This window comes from Macrotis lagotis, chromosome 1 (assembly GCF_037893015.1).
Source record: "Macrotis lagotis isolate mMagLag1 chromosome 1, bilby.v1.9.chrom.fasta, whole genome shotgun sequence".
Lineage (NCBI taxonomy): Eukaryota > Metazoa > Chordata > Mammalia > Peramelemorphia > Peramelidae > Macrotis > Macrotis lagotis.
This window is the reverse complement of record NC_133658.1, coordinates 876,898,149-876,918,940: the sequence shown is the minus strand read 5'-3', so window position 1 is coordinate 876,918,940 and position 20,792 is coordinate 876,898,149. Positions and strand designations below refer to the sequence as shown.

At 38.8% G+C, this 20,792-nt stretch overlaps 1 protein-coding gene across 1 annotated transcript in view; it reads left to right on the top strand.

The window, feature by feature from the left end:
- Positions 1–20,792, top strand: part of SPEN (spen family transcriptional repressor) — a 104,863-nt gene that overhangs the window by 44,273 nt on the left and 39,798 nt on the right. Inside the window, exons 4-10 of the mRNA XM_074218355.1 lie at positions 8,187–8,347; positions 9,153–9,353; positions 12,127–12,278; positions 14,809–14,934; positions 15,173–15,286; positions 16,319–16,432; positions 17,397–17,497. Of these exons, the coding sequence (XP_074074456.1) occupies positions 8,187–8,347; positions 9,153–9,353; positions 12,127–12,278; positions 14,809–14,934; positions 15,173–15,286; positions 16,319–16,432; positions 17,397–17,497 (969 nt within the window). The remainder of the gene's footprint in view (positions 1–8,186; positions 8,348–9,152; positions 9,354–12,126; positions 12,279–14,808; positions 14,935–15,172; positions 15,287–16,318; positions 16,433–17,396; positions 17,498–20,792) is intronic.

Here is a 20,792-nt window from a genome sequence, read left to right as displayed (position 1 = left end):
TTTCACCTTACATGTCACTTAGTAGAACATGGTGGAATGGGGTACTGAAGAAAACATAACTTAGGAACACTGACCAGTTTAATTTCTCAGGTGTGGAGTTTTAGCTTCACCTAGAAATCCCTAGGGGACACTTTACTGCCAATTTTGGTTTATTACTAACAAATAGAGGTGTGGCGAGCAAAACATGTGAGTAATCTGGGAAGGCTCCACCCTCTGTCAGCTACAGTTTGGGCAGAATCCAGAGAAACAAGATTGATAACATAATTTCCATTAGAACTCAACTCTTCTCTCCTCTCCTCTCCTCTCCTCTCCTCTCCTCTCCTCTCCTCTCCTCTCCTCTCCTCTCCTCTCCTCTCCTCTCCTCTCCTCTCCTCTCCTCTCCTCTCCTCTCCTCTCCTCTCCTCTCCTCTCCTCTCCTCTCCTCTCCTCTCCTCTCCTCTCCTCTCCTCTCCTCTCCTCTCCTCTCCTCTCCTCTCCTCTCCTCTCCTCTCCTCTCCTCTCCTCTCCTCTCCTCTCCTCTCCTCTCCCCTCCCCTCCCCCTCCCCTCCCCTCCCCTCCCCTCCCCTCCCCTCCCCTCCCCTCCCCTCCCCTCCCCTCCCCTCTCCCCTCCCCTCCCCTCCCCTCCCCTCTTCCTCTTCCTCTTCCTCTTCCTCTTCCTCTAGGTTTTTGCAAGACAGTGGGGTTAACTGACTTGCCCAAGGTCCCACAGCTAGGCAATCATTAAGTGTCTGAGGCTGGATTTGAACTCAGTTATACAGCACCAGCCTTGGAGTCAGGATTACCTGAGTTCAAATCCAGCCTCAGACACTTTTGCCTAGCTGTGGGACCTTGGGCAAGGAACTTAACCCCTTTGCCTTAAATTAAAAAAAAAAAAGTCTTCTTTATTGTACATAGTTGTTTCTTGGGTCATCTTGTAAAAAAAAAATCTATTAATCTTAATTTAAAAAACAAATAAAAAAAACAAATGAACAAAAAAACAACCAATACGGCTAATAAATATCTAGGTATAAGCTATTTTTGGAGTGGACTCAGCTTTTGTCTCCTTAGAAACAATTCAAGGCTATAACTTTAGCAGACTTTCAGAAAGCTTGGGCTGTAAAGAAGTTTATAAATAGGTAGCTGCTATTCTTTCTTGGTAATTTAATTTAAAATCTAAGCCTGTAATGCTTTTTTTTGTTTTTCTGTTGCAATAATAAGGGCATCAAAAGCAGCAGTTAAAGCCGACTCAGTGCACTGTTGAAATTAATTCTGACAAAACAGCAGTTGTACTTCCTTACACCTCACAAAGCCAAGGCTCATGGTGAGCCCTTGATTCAGGTCAGCCCCAGACTGTTATTGACACATCAGCAGGCATCCTGTTACATTGATAGATTTGGAATCTTCTTATCACCTCTTCTTTCCTAAGGAATAAAAAGAGCCATAGACTCCATGTTTTATATTTTGAAAAGTTGTTTCTTTGAGACATAAATACAATTCTTAAAAATTATAATGTCAGATTTCATCCATATTAGCCCTTGGAATATGGTTATTATGTGTTGGGTTTTTCTCCTGACATGGTACTTAAGTAGCTAGTGAAATTGAATTGTGATAATCCAGTGTACAAGGATGAAAGGAGAGCTTCAGAACTGAATTTATCTACTAGAAAATTCATTTCAACATGAGTAGAATTATTTCATTGATTTTTTTTTTTAGCTCATATTTTATTTTTCCAAGAACATGTTATGGAAGTTTCTTTCAACTTCATCCATATTCATTTATATATTTTTAAGTTACATAATTTCCTTCCACCTTCCCTTCCCACTTCTCTCCCCTCCCCTCAGTGATGAACGTTAGGTCAACATTGTACATATATATTTTTGATAAACATGTTTATAGATTAGTCATTTTTAGTATGAGGAATTAGGATTAAGGGAAAAGGGACATAATAAGAGATAATTTTTATAGTGTTGATCAGATTCTGAAGGGGTTTTTTTTGCTTATTTTTATTTTGTTTTTCTTCCTCTGGATGGGGATAGCATTATCCATAGTCCATCTAATACAGTTGTCCTAGCTCTCTGAATTGAGAGGAGCTGCTTCTATCAAGATTGATCATCTCACAATGTTGTTAAAATGTGTACCTTGTTCTCTTGGTTCTTCTCCCTTCACTCTCTGTAACTCATTCCATGCTTCTATAGTCCAACAATAATATTCCATAGCATTCATGTACCATATTTCATTGTTTCTTAATTGAAAGGGAATAGCAGAGGGAGGGGCCCTGTCATGTGTATGTCTGTGTCTGTCTGTCTTGTGTGTGTAGTAGCTTTTGATTATAGATGATAAAACACAAACAGCATACAAAATATAATTTCATAATATCAAGCAGCTTCCTAAAGCCCAGCTTTTCCTCCTTCAATCTTCTTCTCTGAAGTTCTTATATCTCTGTGATTCTACAGCATTTTAGCCATGATCTATGACTAAAAAGACAGAATTCAGCCTTCAGAAACCCTTATTTGCATGCCTAAATGACAAGAGAGAGTATTTTCGAAATGAGGAAAATCAAGATAGCAAAAAGGGGTCTGTCTCTGCTCCTTTGTGAGAACATTTTAAAGGAGACCCCTGACTAAAGATTTCTTGGCTACTACACCCTCAGAAAAATTCTGCAACTTTGGGGGGATAGACACTCCCCCTCTTATTGTTTTATTATCTTAAGGCTTTGCCTTTAACTGATGATTTTAGAAAGATTTCCTTTTCCGAGTGTGAAGACACCATCCCCAGGATGTTTGTTTTTGCTTTAAGATCTAACCAGACAAAAAAGCAAAAAAACAAACAAAAAAAAAACCTAAGATCTAACCAGATTGCTTAGTACATAAGATCCAGTTTGTTTTTCTTTTTCTGTTTGGTCTTAAGCTATAGAGTGGAACAGTGGAGAGAATTTGGCAATCAAATTGCACAGCTGCTGTGTGCTGTTAGTATCTTGTCAGAAAGTTCTCATTTTGCCTTTTGAGGTGTGATGTTTATAAATTTTTCGGTATTCTTAAGCGTCTCTATTGTCGGATAGTTTTGTAGAGGTCACTAATGATAAAAATCTAGTGAAGTTGGGGATGGTCTTCCAAAGTGGGTGCTCTGTAGAAGTCTTTGAAGAAATGAACCAAGTGCGCCAGTGATTCTTGGTAGAGAAAGACACAAACACTTGGATGAAACTTGGACAACTGTACATAGTTCTTTATGCAAACTAGGTGTTGCATGATGGGCATCCTTTGGACTTTGGAGGTGGAAAGGCCTCTATTCAGATTCCATTTCTGATTCACTAGGAGTATGACCTTAGACAAAGTTGGTTTGTATCAGCTCCCTTTAAGCAAAACTCTAGATTTTACCTGCTGAATCTTAGTTTAATGGGTACTCTTAGGTTAAGACCAGTTCCTACAGATAGATTAATCTAGAAGTATATATTAAGTACCAGCTACTTCCCAGCCTTTGGGCTGGGTGCTGAAGCTACAAAGAATAAGGTGAAACAATCACTCCCTTGGAGGTTACAGTCTAACCCTGGGCAACCATATGGGCATATACAGGTATATTTCAGAAGAGCAGCTCATGTATATAATGCTTTTAAGACTTGAAAAGCCCCATATATTAGCTCATTTTGAAAGGAAGTGACTTCCCTTAAAAGGAAGACTTATTGGAGGAGTTCACTGGAACTTGACTGTATCTTGAAGAAAGCAGGAGAGTTGGTGATGATTTTAGGTAGGTGAATTAGGGAGCTTGATGGACAGGAAAGGCAAAGGATTGGAAGAAAGCCCATTTATTTGGACTGTTGAGGAAGTGACAGAGATGGGATGGGATTCATACTTAAGCTGGGAAGGTGAGCTTGGGGATCAGGGGATGAAAGGATTTCCATGTCAAACAGTACAGGGAATAGGGAGTTTTGGAGTTCAGTAAGGATGTGACAGTCTGGTTTTAAGCTTCATTTTACCCCTATCTTAGAAAGAGCATAAGTACTGCATAGGATCTCAGAATCTGTGTGGAAAACAGATCTAAAAAAACAGTCATCAAATATAACCTTTGCCAGAATAGAAATTTCTAGACAACTGTTTCACTAGTCTTTTCTGGTACTCCTGACTCCAGGACCAGTGCTCTATCCTCTCTGCCACCTAGCCACCCCTCTAGGTCTTTTCTGTAGCTATTCAATTCTGCCTTTGCCAGAAGATCTGGTATTCTAAGGCAGCCCATCACTCCCATTTTGGGGAACTCCAATGGTTGGTTACTTTACTCTTATACCCCATTGTTACTAGTTCTGCCTTGTGGGACCAGAGAGAAGTCTTCATTTCTTTTCCAGACAATTGCTATCCTGTTCCCTCTAGAATTCTCAGGCCTAATATGACCAGCTCCTATAAACAGCATTTTATACCTGCCTGGTTGTCCTTTCCTGGTTTCTGGCTTATCAACTTCTTTCCTAAATTGTGGCACCCAGAACTTAATGTATCCTGAGATGTTCTGGTCTGTGGCAGAATATAACAGTTCTCTCCACTTCCTAGTTATGGACACTACCTCTCTTTATGATTAGAATGGAAGATTATGTGAACTTCTTTGGCTATAAGATTTACCATTGAAGTGCATTAAACTTGCAGTCTATAAAATTCCCTGGATCTTTTTCCAGATGAACCTGTGGACTAGAGGACCATTTTAAAAATAGCATCCTATGTTAGAAAAAATCAAACCTCATGGTTTCTGCCCTTATCGCAAATTATCTAGTATTTCCTCATAATTTTTCAGGATAAGATTGAAAGAAGCAACTTCTGTTATCAAGTATTGGGGGAAATTTTCATTTAATTTTTCATAATGATCTGTGGTGGTCCACTAATAAAATGCTATAATCATGAAGAAATTTTGTACATAAAGGTAACTATTAAAGTTTTGGGTTTCCCTCCAACTAATAGACCCAAAGTTGTAGAAGTAAAAAATCGGTGTTTTTCTTTTTCTTTTTTCTTTTTCTTTTAGGTTTTTGCAAGGCAGTGGGGTTAAGTGGCTTGCCCAAAGCCACACAGCTAGGTAATTACTTAGTGTCTGAGGCCGGATTTGAACTCAGGTACTCCTGATTCCAGGGTCAGTGCTCTATCCACTGTGCCACCTAGCTGCCTCGTGTTTTTTTTTTTTTTTTTTAGTGTAAGAACTGGGAAGTGGGAGGAAGAGGGATCTTCTAGTATAATGTAATTGTCCATGCTTTGCAGTATAATGAACATTGTAAGTTGATATTTAGAGAAGCAATTGGCTCTTTTTGCACTATTGATGACTTCCTTATTTTAGTGCATTTTTGACTTTTCATTTAAAAAAATGCATTTTTTTGGTAAAGCCATGGGGTTAAGTGACTTGCCAAAGGTCACATGGCTTAGTATTAAGTTTATGAGGCTGAATTTGAACTCAGACCCTCTTGACTCCAGGGCCAGTGCTCTATCCATTGTACCATTTAGCTGCCCCAAAATGCATTTTTAAAATTACAGATATGGACACATTTCAGTATATAGAGAAAAGCAGAAAAATCAATAGCTTCTCTTAGGTATCAAGAGTTGAATGGTGTGGTAAAATTAAGTCTTGATTTGGTCACTATTTGATCAGAGCTTTTAGTTATTTCAGAAAATTTTCCTTTACATTATGGTACTCATTTTAAAATTGGTCTCTTGGTTCTACTTGCTTCACTCTTCATCAATTCATTCAAGCCTTTCCAGCTTTCTCTCACCATCCGTTACATTCACATATTGTAATTTTATTCAGCCATTCCCCAGTTGATCAGTATTCAGTAAGTTTCCTATTCTTTAATACAATAAAATGTCCTTCTGAAAATATTTTTATATATGTATGCCCTTTATCTCTGACATCTTTGTGATAGGAGAGAGGATGTGCATGCCTTGTAATGTACTACCTCAATGGGTTTACATTATTTAGTCACTTCTCATTCCAAATTATAATGCATGGATCCCATCTTTGTGTGTCATCTTCACAGTTTCTACTTTAAGTTGGGCTAAACAAAGTTCTGTTCTCAATTCTGCTTTGCAAAAGGACTCATCAATGGAATTGCAGTTACTCTGATGTACTTTATGGCACATCCTTCTTCTAGATTGTTGGCAGCATTTTAGAGCTGGAAGGGAGAAATCTGAGATCTTCTGGTACAAGCCTTACAAAAAGAAAAACCAGCAGAGCCCCAGAGAGGGGAGGTAACTCCTTAACTTCCCTCTAAAATGGGGATCAGTTCTATCTACTTCAGAGTTGATGGAGTCAAATGCTTTTAAGTATTATGAAAATGTAAACTTCATTATCATCTTAATTAATCCAAGCTTGGATTGAGTGTTTGTCTTTTTTATTCCATTGTTCCGTATTTTTACTATCAAATAGTACAATATTCTTTTACTTCACTATTTACTTAAATTTTTGCTCATGTATTCCCCATAGATTGCTATGGAGTTGTGTTTTGTGTCAAGTCCCATAAGAAGAGGGAACCCCTCATACATTCTCAGTAACCTAAGTCACACCGTCCTTTACATTGTAGATCCTCTTCTCATTTTTAGTCTGATTACAGAAACTCTTGCACTGTCTGGTGTTCATGGAATAGCAGGTATTTCCTTCCTTGTTAAGTCTTTCTGTGGCTACTATTTACTGAAAATGCAAGGTGGGGATTAGTTTTATGAATTTCTCATTTTAGCATTGCCCCATGCAAAACATTGTATTTCTCTTCTGAGAGCAACTAACAGCTTTTATTAGGGATTCTCCAAGACCACCACAATACTAGCCAGCTGTGTTAGAAGGGGAAATTGAGTACCCAAGCACCTCCCCCCAACCTCCTACTCCTTAGACTCTTGGGAGTCTAAGTGGCTGAGTAAGGACTCTCTGCTTCTCTGGTGGTCTTCTGGACTTGAATCTAGGTTCTTTGGGCTGATTGACTCCTATTGCAGAGGCTAACCAAACCCCTCTCCAGTCTTGGTGTATAATACTAAAACGCTCTGTCCCAACTTTGAAGTTACCACCATTTCTTTCATTGTATTAGAGCATCCTTCTTGCTCTTCATATTTCTGAACCTGTTTCCCCATTTATAAAATAAGAAAAGTATTTCTAGAGCCTCCTCTCAGAGTCTTTGTGAGGGGAAGATGCTCTGGGAACTTGACCAAATTATAGTTACCCAACCTCTTCATTTTAAAGATGAGGGAAGATACTGAGGAAAGACATGACTTGCCTAAGGTCTACGGGGGGAGGAGGGAATCGAACCCAGGCCTCTGCCTCTAAGTCCACTCTTACTTCTGATATGTCCCACTGCCTTCACAGTCTCTATAAATTTGAGCTATTTTTAAATCTTGACAGCTTTAAGAAGCAGAGTAGCTGTGCTATGTGATGCTCTGTTTACCCAGACATCTCTTCCCCCCCCTCCCCACCGCTGAGGATGACCTGGCTTGGGGTCTCAGATTTGTTTGTCTGGGTTACAGATTTTCATACACATTTAATTTCTAGTTGAAAACAATTAGCAAAAACTTTGGTGGATTTTATATGTAATAATTGTGATTATTATGTTATTAATAGCATGTTCTATTTCACAGTTTGAAGGAGATGCAATTAGGATAATTTTCCCTTTCATTTGGGTAGTCTCTTTCTACAGGGGAAAAAGGAGTCTAAACTCCTCTTATTCAGATTCCTTGGTCATTTTTTGAAATTAAAATAAACTTTAAAGGGGGAAAAAAATTCTGAGGCACCCCTCTGCGGACTACTCTGATATCACTTGTGATTTGCAATATAAGTGAATTGTGACATCTGAAACGATCCATTTGGTTTTCGAGGGCTGACCATTATGTGGCCACCATTGTTAACTATAGGACCTCATGAAGAAAACCTCTTAAACCCAGAGAGTGGGCTCCCTGTGATGAAGAAAATACTGACCTATTTATTCAGGCCCAATGCGAACTAAGGAGAGGGGAGTGGAATTCTCAATTCAGAAGGGCTCATTTTGTTCCCTGAGCTTATTTGCTTGGTATCCTCAATATTGTAATTGTGGAATATTCTTTTGCTTTTATTTTTAGAGTTAACAAATTGGGGTGGGGGTGGGGAGCAAGTAGGTTTGATCTGGCCATGGTATGTGAGGGTGGTGAATGCTGTTCAAATGATATAAAAAGGTGCTTGTGGGGCATTGATAGAGGCCCTTGGCTGACAGTCTTGTCTCCATCCTCTCCCAGCAGCGACTCCAGCAGTAGTTCAAGTGATGAGTCTCCTGCACGGTCAGTTCAGTCCACGGCGGTGCCAGCACCCACTTCTCAGCTGCCTCCATCTTTGGAGAAGGAAGAACCTCGCAAAAGTTTTGGGATCAAGGTTCAGAATCTCCCTGTGCGCTCCACAGGTAACTCTCATGCACCCCCCCCCCCCCCCCCCCCCCCGCCCCGTCCCCCGTCCCCCACCTGGGGGGAGCAGGAGAAAATGAACACTATTGAATTTGATACTTTGCAGTGAAGGCAACATTTAACGTGTCAAGGAAAATGCAAATTCATCTTACCTGGCACTGCTTCAAATCTCCTCTTGGTTTCTAAATTGCTGCAATTATAATTGTAGAATGATCCACCTAGAAATGAAGCTATCAGAAGCAGTTCCCCCTTCCCATAGTAATTTGAGTTGGTATCAGAAGCATATCTTGGTCTGCATCCCAGCTCAGATGTTTAGTTACTATAAGTAAGCAATCCCAAGCTTGTCGTTTTTTAGCCTCAGCTTTCTCATCTAAAAAATGGGGAGAATACGTGTATTACCTATTTTTCAGTTTTGTTGTGAGGAAAGTGCTTTGCAAACTTTAAATTGTCACAGAAATGTGAACTGTTCCATTTCACAAACTGAGAAACTGAGACTCACTCTAGGGCACTTGGTATATTTGAGTGGGAACTGTGGTGAGTTGTGGCTTTAGGAAAACTTCAGCCCCTTAACCGGCTGCGCATCCTACAGGCTTAGGACTAAGAAGCGAGTCAGCACAGTAGCTGAGGGGACGCTAGCTTGGAGGAGCCAACAGAGCCAGCGCACGTCATGTCTAATGTGAATCCCCGCACTCACACACAGAGAGAGGGAGAGAGGGGAGGCCCGCGCTGACTCCTTGCTTTTTGAGTTACTCAGTTACAATAGAAAGAGAAATGACTCTGGTTTCTGTTGGGGTGGGGATTTAGACACAAGCCTTAAAGATGGCCTTTTCCATGAGTTTAAGAAGTATGGGAAAGTGACTTCGGTGCAGATCCATGGGGCCTCGGAAGAACGGTATGGCCTGGTATTCTTTCGCCAGCAAGAGGACCAGGAAAAAGCACAGAATGCGTCAAAAGGAAAACTCTTCTTTGGCGTGCAGATTGAAGTGACAGCGTGGGTAGGGCCAGGTAAGAAAAGTAGACACTATTGACCTCAGTGTGAATGACATGTGAGCTTACTCAGGGAAGGGGTGTTACTCCTAACCGCGCACAGCGCTCCCCTTTCCTTACCGACATGCTCCAAGGGTGTTGTGCAAGAGCTGGCAGTGGTGGACGCACTTGTGTTCAGTTAGGAGCTTATTGTGGGGAAAAACCTCTGGATTCTGCCTCTGGGACCCAGGGAAGAAGGCTGTGATGGTTAGAGGATCCAAAGTCCCAGGCTAGTGGCTTGCTAAGAGAAGAAAGAGCCATTTGTTCAAAGGTCTAGAGTTGATCGAGACGGTCAATGTGTGATGATCTCCTGGGAGCAGGCAGCATGCAAAAAGGATCATCGACCTGAAGGGAGAGTGTGTTGGACAGGCTCTTTCCAATATGCAAAAATCTAGCAGAAGGTAGATCAACTTTCATAACCTGGATGGACTCGCAATGAGAGAGCAATATTTTGATTTTGAGGGTTTCATTGGCTGTAACCCAATGAACGAAGGCATTTGACATGTGAAGACAGGAAGAGGTCTTAGGGCATCATTTGAACTTAGTTCTTTCACTATAAATCCCAATATAATGAAGCAGGAATCTAGACCTGATCAAGACTCTTTGGTAGTAGTGGTACCTCCTCAAAAGGCTACTCACAAGGGTGGTGGACACAGCATGGCATTACACAGACTATCTGATTTTTCTTTCGCCCTATGTACTCCAATTTTCAAGACTACATTATAGCCTTAGATGGCTATGATATTTCTTATTCCTCAGGTCTTTCTGGTTCAGAGACTTGGTTATCCCTCTTCCCCCTTTCCTAGAGTTTACTTCTTCAGCTCCTGGCTTTAGGCATAATTACTCTCCCAGGGGGTCTTAGGCTATTTCCATCATTCTGGGGGAAGATGCTTTTCCCCTGCCCTGAGAGGATTTCTAAGATAAATTTAAAAAAAATGAATTTGACATCTCAAAGCAACATACACATTTAAGAATTTTACATTGTGTAGTGTTACTTATCATTTATGGTTCATTAAATATTGGGCTTGGTTTTTTTTTCCTGTTAAGAAAAGACAGTGCAGCCCTTTTAATATTTTCCTTTTGTGAGAGTCATATTTGACCTCAGTCATTTTAATTTGGAGATACTTTTCCAGGACAAATCATCTTAACTTTGAGGTTATTTCTGGGCAGTGACTTGGAAGTAGCTAGATGTTACATTTTCTCCTTTGTTGCCAAATGATAGGACTGATTTCTGAATCATTTGATGATGCTACCAGGGCTTTAGAATGAGGAAAGCTTTGATTTTTATTAATTATCTCAGAGGACTTGTTGTTCCCTCAACATTATATAATAGGACTGTCCTAGGGGTTTGAGAAGCTGTGGTCATAAGTTTTGGTCTGCCCAGCATATGACCTGTTAAGTTCTCCTCGGTCTTCAGTGGGCAGAGTTTGGTTAGTTGGTTGATTTATGAAGAGGGAAAAGGAGACATTTTTGCTAGCTAGCTTTCTGACTCCTCTAGTGGAAGACTCTGTGCTCCTCAGGCCTCACAGTTCCAGGTCAAGGCTATGAAATGGAGTTTACATAGAGTACAATTTCTGAATATTTCAATTATATTTTTTCCATTGAAAATTGCTGAGTGCCACCAAGTAGAAATTTTCATTTTTGTCTTTAATACCAGTTTTTAGAATGGAAGGAAGAGATTCTGTTAGGCTCGAGCAATGTGTTTATCCTGGATTTTTGAGAGCCTTTGAAAGTCAAGGCTTTATCAGGCTTTTCCTTTAAAATCAGTTAATATTCATTGACGTGAGCAATAATGCTAAAAATTTTTTAATACTGTTCGTTTATATGAATAGTCAAAAGTTAGATGTAAAGGTAATGCAGCTGTGGATCCACCTAGTGTTGTATGAAAGCAGTGTTCCCCATGTATATAGATAGATATAAGAAGAACCCTTTCCTGAGCCAGGTTGTTAGTGGCTGAATTGGAAATTGAACCAGGGAAGACTGTATGTCCTCTCTTCCCCATCACGTTGCACCTCACAAAGACCTTCTGTTAAACACCAGTGTCCTCAAGCAAAGATTTTTCAACCACGTGACATTAAAGAATAATTTCTTTATTTGACAAATTTCTGCATTCATGGTATTGGATCATTAGGTTAATTGATATGGCAGTACTCACCAAGGGTGTTAGTTGAGATCTTTTGTTGAATTAAGAATTAACCTAAAAACAGCTTTTAGCTGATTTCAGTTCTTGAGTATTCTTTAGATTTGCTTTGCATCCTGAACCCTTTGCCAGAGGGTCTACTCAGCAGCCTGGGAGCCTAAGATTGAAAGTAAATGATCACTATTTGGGGTTTAAAAGCAACCAGGATATTTGTTGATTGATTTATCTTTTACCCAAGTTCATCAAGCAGATTCATTTCTGATTTAGAAGATTAGAAGTTCATCTAGGTACCTTTATATAAGGTATCTTTTGACAGTGATTACCTTAGGAGTTACAGAAGAGTTAAGTGGAAGCCAAGACTGTATATATAAATTTGAGTGTGTATAAACGTGTGTGTATCTACACATGTATCTACTCAGTTCATATGCTGCACATTTGTGCATGTGTATAGAGTGTTTTTTGTCTGCTGGATAAATCTGTCATTTATTAGATGACTAGTTTTCTTGGTATAAATTCACCCTAAAAACTAAATGTACTGTTTACAATTATTATGCTTTTATTTTAAAAAAGCCTTTTTCCTCCTTTTCCCTTCTCCCCATGTCTCCCCTCTAGAAACAGAAAGTGAGAATGAATTTCGTCCCTTGGATGAGAGGATAGATGAATTCCACCCCAAAGCAACACGGACTCTTTTCATTGGCAACCTAGAAAAGACCACCACCTACCATGACCTTCGCAATATCTTCCAGCGCTTTGGAGAAATTGTGGTATGTTACTTCTAGGATACAAAATGTTTTCAACCTCTGTCAAAGATCATGCACAATGTAACTTTTTGAGGGATCCAATTAATTTGATTTAGCATCTCCCTTCTCTTTGTGGATTTCACTAGTTAATTCAGCTGAGTTGCTCTTTCCAAAATGACTCATAAGACACATTCGGTAATGTTTTCATTGTGGTTTTTGTCCTTTGGGGTTGGAAGGTCAGTAAGATCTGGAGGAGAGACTTGACTTCTGTTGCTTCAGGAAAAGGCTTTGTGCAGATTGGCCTGTGGGTTGATTTGGATATGAATGACCAATGCTAGAAGTTCAAATTCCATGTTAATGTTTGTCATGATGACTTGTTCTGACCTGGGAAGCTGCTCTTTGATATAAGTATCAAAGGGCTTTGTAGTTCCCTCTGTAAAGCTGCCTGTCGTTAAACTATTGGATGATTATGGTCATGCGGGTCTCAGAGTCAGCTGTGCTTATTTCTATGTTAAAAAAACAAAAGAGGAGGACATGGTGCTTTTGTCTAGTCTTGTTCTAGAGTTGTGGCAGCAGAGGAATGGGTCCTAGGTGCTCTAGGGAGTTTAGGCTCTTATTTATATTTTGGAGGATAGTCACCCAAGGCCTCTTTTCTGTTTGCATATGTTTTATATGGAATATTATTTGGAAGTAAATATTTTCCCACTGAATGAATATGTAACATAGTATCTTGTGGGGGCGGTCGTATGTGTTCAGTAAACAAAATCTTATTCACTGCATATGACTAGAATGTTGCTGCTCCTTACCTTGTTTTATAGGGATCGGGTGTAAGAAAGGGAATGGAAGAAGAGATAAAGGAAAGGGGAGAGGTGTTGGTACTTGGGGAAATGGACCAGTACAATAGCTGCCTTCCTACTCTGTTTAAAAGGTTAAATTTTTTTTCTGTATATTAAAATTTTTGCATAAGTGGAATATACTTGTGTCTTAAAATGATATCAGTTCATTTCTACTTGATGAATGTGGCTATCACTTCACAACCCAGAAGATTTGAGAGTTGGAAAGGATCATAGATTTTGGCTATCTTCTGGGATTATTTGAAATCACAGTATGCATCTTATCCTAAAAATAAGAATGATTATTATGCCATTAAAAAAAAATTCATTCTTAGCAGAATGGGCACATCTGAGTATATTGATACAGATACATACTAAATCTTACCTTAGACGTTTTAATCCTCATCCTGTCTTGAGCAAAAAGGCCAGCTTATCAGTAATAGCAGCATTGACTTATAGGCAAGTAGAATTTAGTTGCCAAGTCCTTCCCAATTAGTCTTTAGACTTTAGAATATATATTAGTCATTGTTTTCTATTTAATCCATTATTCTGTGGTCTTGCATTCCACATAATGGTGAATATTGGTTTCCATTTACCATTGTCTTTATCCACAAGTTGACTTGCCTTGGAAGAGCTCTCTGCCTTGAATGGTTTTTTTCTCAGTATTGGTATATGATTGTAAATTTTACTGACATGTCTGTCTTCCACTTGGAGCATGTTGTTATTTTATTCAGTGTAATTTCATATATCTGGCTTCCCCCCCCCCCCAAAAAAAACCCCCCAAAACTGGAGCACTGGTTGCAGCAGAGAATCGTCTCCATTCCTTGATAAGGCAAACTGCTGATTCTAAATCAGTTAGAAGCATCCTGAAAGGGTGTATATCACAGTACATAGTAGTTATCTCCCTGCTTTGTTGCCCCGTTTTTGACTTATTTCAAGGAGTCTGGAGACATCTGTGAGTAATTCATAACTCTGCATTGTTCTGGCCACAGTATACATGGATGTAAAGTTTTACCTAGCAAAAGGGTTTGCTAGGCACATTTATAATAGAATTCAGTTCTTCCATGGATAAAACAACCTTATTTACTTAAATTTCAGTAGTTATTTTTAATTGGACAGTTTAGAAGTGCTTTTGAAAACTCATGATATCTAATAAAAATTTCATTATTGGATGAAGAAAATTTATATCCAGTTGATTTGAAGTGGAAGATGAGTCTAAATCATAAAAAGACTTAAGGAGGCTCTGGTGTTATAATTATTGTACCTCTTCACCCATTGCCATGAATCTGCATTGACTTGCAATATCTTAGGAATGCAATTTCCACTGTGAACTAGGTCTGGACTACTTCTGTTCTCTATATAGTGATTTACTTGAAAAGCTGACTCTTGGTTATTGTTGCAAATGACCCCTGTCTTACTGGATGGTAGTCAATCTGAGCTTTTCTTAGATTGGCAGCATTCAGTTGATATCTTTTGAGTATTGAGTATTCATGAGCACTTTATTGAGGAGGGGGAAGATTGGGATAAATCTGGACTTATTAAAAATAGTGTTATGGTTTAAGTGTCTAGTCCATTAATTTAAAGTTGCATTGAGATAAACATTTTAATTAAGAAATGCTTGCCTAAGGTATTTTGAATATTTCAGGAAGCAACTCCATGCAGTCTAGTTTATCTATGTCCTTGCTGGAATATCATTGAGTATTATTGATTGGCTTTTTCAGGATATTGACATTAAGAAAGTGAATGGAGTTCCTCAATATGCATTCCTTCAATATTGTGATATTACAAGCGTCTGTAAAGCTATTAAGAAAATGGATGGCGAATATCTTGGAAATAATCGGCTCAAGGTAAAGAATGTGTGTTCTTTCTGTGCTATGACTTCTGTTAGCTTGTGAAATTGAAATCAGTACATTATGAGGTAGTGTTATACATAGTTAAGCAGTATTTTAACTTTTTTGTTTTTTTTTTGACTTGATTTACTCTCACTTGAAGAGTTAATTGGTAGGATCAGATCCCTATAGAAGAATTCTGTGACTTTGAATGATTGTAAATTTTACTAACAGAAATTTTGCCTTTTATATTCAGCTGGGTTTTGGAAAGAGCATGCCTACAAACTGCGTGTGGTTAGATGGGCTTTCTACAAACATAACGGATCAGTATTTAACACGACATTTCTGCCGATATGGGCCTGTGGTAAAGGTAGGTGGGAGGTTTTGGTGTGTGGTTTGAAATTTTTACTGTTTTCCTTTCTTTATCCTGTCCTTTCAACCCCTGTCTAGTGTATTTTTTTAAATATAGTTTATGCATAGAAGTTCTCTCTGGGCTGTAGGGGCTAGCATTTTTAATCTGTTAGTTTATAGTATAGGCTAGTGTTTTGAAAAACAAATATTTTGAACCAGCCGAGATAATTTTTTTTAACTGATTTGCACTTATTAGCGCAGTACAGGTACATGGAAAGTTTCCTAGGGATATTTAGAATTTCATTTTTGCCTTAAAATCAGGCAGCCTAATTATGTGTTTATATGTATTTGCATTAATTTTGTAATTAGATTTATTTACATTTTTAGAAGTAGACTGACTTTAGAAATTCAGGCAACAAAAGGCTCGTCTAAAGTATTATAGTTGTGTAACACACCTGCAAACACAATTGGAAACCTTAACTAGTATGTAAAAAGGTTTAACCCTAAGTGAATTGCTCATCTTGTGTGGGTGTGACATATAACTCGAACATTACTTTAATGTAGTTTTTGTTGTCTGAACATCATTTCATCAGGGCCAACAGCGTGAATGACAACTCAAGCTGCTCTGAGATACTGGTCACCTTTGCCTGTAAGCAGAAATGACTGGAATTTTGTTCTTTGACTCAGTCTTCCTATTACCTTTTTTCTCCCCTTTAGAATTTTTAGAATTGTTATTTAAAAAACAACCAGAAAGCCTATACAAAGCATATGAGTAACTCAGTCTCCAAGAAAAATCAAGTAAAATACAGAAAAACAAAATAAAGGCATAATATACCTCAAGCCACGAAATCCACGCTAAAACCAGTCCCTGCTCCTGTGATTGTCTTCCAATTCATTGTGCATCACCAGAAAAGCCTGACAATTTTCTGGAGTTAAAAAGAACTATTTTCTCCAGGGTATCCTCGTGACTTAGGATTTTGTTGGGACTGACCTTAAGTCCAGTGGATGAGGCGCTTATTTGGTTTTTGTTTTGTTTTTTTGTTTTTTACAGGTGGTGTATGACCGCTTAAAAGGCATGGCCCTGGTTCTCTACAATGAAATTGAATATGCACAAGCAGCTGTAAAAGAGACCAAGGGGAGGAAAATCGGTGGGAATAAAATTAAGGTGTGCAGAATGACTTTCAAAAGAAAGGAGCAAAATTGTATTGAGATCCTGCCCTCCGGCCTCCCTCCCTAGATAGCTGGCATTTTTTGAAAACTGCCAGTAAGGACCCAGATCACAGGTCCAGAGTTTCCCATAGGTTTCTCAGGGTTTTTTTTTTTTAAATACTCGGCTTTTAGAGGATTTTAGGGTATTAGCCAGCAAGCCTTCTCTGGGATCCTCTCATTTGTCTGATCAAAGGTCCTGGATGCTTGGTGGTGATGGGTTTTAGTAGCCATTGTTAGCTGTTGAGCAAGTATGCAGGAAGTAGAAATCCAGGAACATGGAATGTCAGTCCAGCCTTCTTGAATGATACTCTTCTCTTCTTTTTTTTCCTTCTCTCCTAAAGGATGGGTAACCACTTCAAGTATGATTCTTTTATTTGGTGTATTTGTCTAAAGCCTTGGTGTTTATGGTGGTTTTGAAGGAGTTGATGTATTTTCTTAGCTGGTTGTTTAATTTAAGGAAAAGTGTCTTTCTGGGTTATGCCTTGGGGTGCCTTCTTTCATGGCTATTCCCTGGTAACAAGAAGGCACAGTGGTGAGGAACTTTAGCTATAAGACTCCAGCAAACATTTATACAATTGGAATGGAGTGAATGAATTTAGTTGAAATTTTTCATCAAAGGGGAAAGACTGGAATCTTGGTATAAAATACTTTCTGTGCCTATGATGACCCTAATCTTCTAGAGTGATGTAGTTTGTTTGTGATTTGAATGGGGATGCTTTTTAAGTATTTATGCTGAGGGCAGGACTTTGTTTTACAGAAGAGATTTCAATTTATCCAGATCCCCACCCCCACCCCCCTGGTTATTTTTCAGGATTTAATGTTATATAATCCATAAAACAGGTTAGAATTTATGGATTTGATAATGTTTTATATCACTAGAAACTTTTACAGCATCTGATTTTTTTTCTTTTGTATTTTAGGTGGACTTTGCAAACCGTGAAAGTCAATTGGCGTTTTATCATTCCATGGAGAAATCGGGTCAAGATATCAGAGATTTTTATGAAATGTTATCAGAAAGAAGGCATGTATCAAATGCTTTATGGATTTCGTGAAAACAGATGCTTTACAGATTTCATGGAAAAACCTTAATTATAACTTGAATTCTGTGATGTTTTATTTTAATTGTCTGAAATTTTAAGGGAGGATTTCCTTTTTCAAAAAACCAAAAAACTGAATAACACTTTGAGCCTCCCCTTTCCTACAAATCCATAGGGGGCCTGGCAAGTTTGTCTTTTCTTTTTTTAGTTGTGATATGAAATGACCTAACCAACATTGTTGCATTGGTTATTCTTAAATTATGTGACATATATTCTGAGCTACTGTAAGAAATTTCTATTGACTATTAATTTTTCATTGGCTTGGATTTCATCCATTTAAAAAAAATTTTTTTTTATTTCATCCATTTGTAGTGAGCTTACTCACCCCCCCATTCTTTAATATTTCTTGGATGACAATAGAGCCTAATTAATAATAAACAATAACTTTACTTAAATAATATGACAATTTACAAAACATTTTTCTTTCAGTAACCTTTTGAGGTTCCTAGTTAAAATATTTTATCTTATGTTTTAATAAGTAATATAGGTTCACAGAGGTGAGAATGGCCTATAGGTGATTATTGTCCCTGTTAGTGGCAAAGCAAGGGCTCATGGGGCTTCAGCCTAACCAATGGGACCCCAGGCTGCTGAAGTCTGATTTAAAGGCTAAGAAGTGGACCTGAACATTGTGTGTCTGAGATGGGCCCTGGATCATTTAAGGGGAAGAAAGTGCAAACATCTCATTTTGGGTGCCTGAAAAATCACTCCAGAATCATCTAGGATGTTATGGATTGAATACAACACCCTAGAGCAGTCTCCTTCCTTCCTTCCTCCCTTCCTCCTTGTCCATCTTTCTTTTTCTTCTTCTTAAAGAATATTTGAAGACATCTGAAAACATAGGTTAGGTTGGGAGCATCTTAAAAAGTGACAAACTGGGGCGGCTAGGTGGCGTAGTAGATAAAGCACTGGCCCTGGAGTCAGGAGTACCTGGGTTCAAATCTGGTCTCAGACACTTAATAATTACCTAGCTGTGTGGCCTTGGGCAAGCCACTTAACCCATTTGCCTTGCAAAAACCAAAAAAAAAAGTGACAAAGCTATCAGTAGTATTCATATCCCTTCTTTCTTGGGTTGGTGCTTATACCTAATTCAAGATCTTGAAACTTCATTAAGAGCCTGTATTCCTTCTCCTGTTATGAATCATTTCACAAGTCATTCCTATTGATATTTGGATTGTTGTAAAGGTACTTAGCACTCTCCCCCCCCCCCCCCCCCCCCCCATTACTTAGTGTTTATTAGACAGACATTCTGTCTTGGTATTGCCAGATTCTCTAGGAGCCAATTGGATTTGCAAACAGAAATTATGACCTTTTTAAGGTATTGCCAAAAGGATTTTGATCACAATTCATTAGACTTCAAAACATGTCTGTAGTTAGATCCTCAGAAAATAGTCTTGGACTTCTTTGAAGAGGCATATCTGTCCAGTATCTTCAGATAAACTGGATGTTGTGAGAAATGCCTTTTGTCACTTGGTTTCACTCTTGTTTTTGGTGTTTTGAATCCATTTTTGCTTTTGTTCACATTGGCCTCCAAACATGATGATGGCATCCTACTTATTATAGTTTTAAAATGTAATGTCTCTTGTCATTGAGATATTTAAGATATGAGAATGGGTTAATGTTAATTTCAGAATCTTTTTTATATGAGAAGGGCCCTTCATTGCCAACTGCAAAAACCCTTCCATCTATAGTGTTAGAAGCATTGGCCATAGCCCATCACCACAATTTCTATGGTCTGAAATTGAATTCAGATTTGAATTCTAATTTTGTTGCTTATGACTTGGGTGACTTCTGGCAAACCAATTAAGCATCTTTGGTCCTCCAGATCCTTTCCAAAATTAAATCCTCAGATAATGTAAATGGTTTATTCTTAAATAAAGACTTCACTTTTGGTACACTCTTTAACTCATTTAGGTGGAGGTGGTTAAAGCACTGCCTGCTGTAGTATTTTTTTTTTTTTTTTTTTTTTTTTTTTTTTTAGGTTTTTGCAAGGCAGATGGGGTTAAGTGGCTTGCCCAAGACCACACAGCTAGGTAATTATTAAGTGTCTGAGACCAGATTTGAACCCAGGTACTCCTGACTCCAGGGCCAGTGCTTTATCCACTATGCCACCTAGCCGCCCCCTTGCTGTAGTATTTGTATAAAGTCTTTGAATTCAGAATTTTCATTGATAAAGTGTAGCTCAGGTGCTATTTCTTCTCCCCAAACTATTTTGGATAACTTTCCTCCATAAGCTTCACATACCACTTAGTTTCACTGCTCTGTAATGCCCTTATTATATAATAGTTTATATCAGGGAAGCTTGTACTTCTGTGAGTCATTGAACACAAGATGGTTTTTGCAAAGAATTAGAAATATGCCTCACAAGGGGCAATGGGGCTGTGCGTGTTAATTTGGAACAGGATATAACATGTAAAATAGAAAAGAAACTGGAAAAGGAAATCAAAATAATGGAAACCATTTAATCTGCAAGCAGGCATTAAATACCTTTCTTTGTGCCCATCATTGGAAGTGCATAGATGGACAAAAGCAGCACAGGCCCTGCCCTTGAGGTCACAACCAAATGAGGGAAATAGAAATAGCTTGCAAACATCTATGTACAAATACTCTTCATATAGAGGATAAGTCAGAAATAAGCTTAGAGGGAAGACACAAAGATTGAGAACCAGGAAAAGCTTGCTTGATTTCATCCAAGAAAGTTAGAAGGCGAAGGGAGCTTGAGGTGTGGAGGACAGGCAGGGACATGGAAAGGAGGGTAGGGAGATGGGTGGGGCTGGATCTCCCAGAGTGTGTGGAGGAAGGACAAGGGAAGAAGACTAAAAGGTACCAGGAAGCTGGTGAAAGTCTTCAAAAGCCAAATAGGTGTTTTTTTTTTGTTGTTTTTTTTTTTTTTTTAGATTTTTCAAGGCAATGGGACTAAGTGGCTTGCCCAAGGCCACATGGCTAGGTAATTAGTGTCTGAGGTTGGATTTGAACCCCGGTACTCCTGACTCCAAGGCCGGTGCTCTATTCACTGAGCCACCTAGCCACTCCCCAAATAGTCTTTTCTGTTTGATCCTGGAGTAAATGGAAAGCCACTAGAGTTTATATGAGGGTGAGAGACATGATTGGATGTGCACTTTAAAAAGGTCACTTTTTTAGCTGAATGTAGGACAGACTAGATTGAAGGGAAGCTTGAGGCATGGATATCAAGCAGAAAGCTGTTGTTACAGTCCAGTCCAT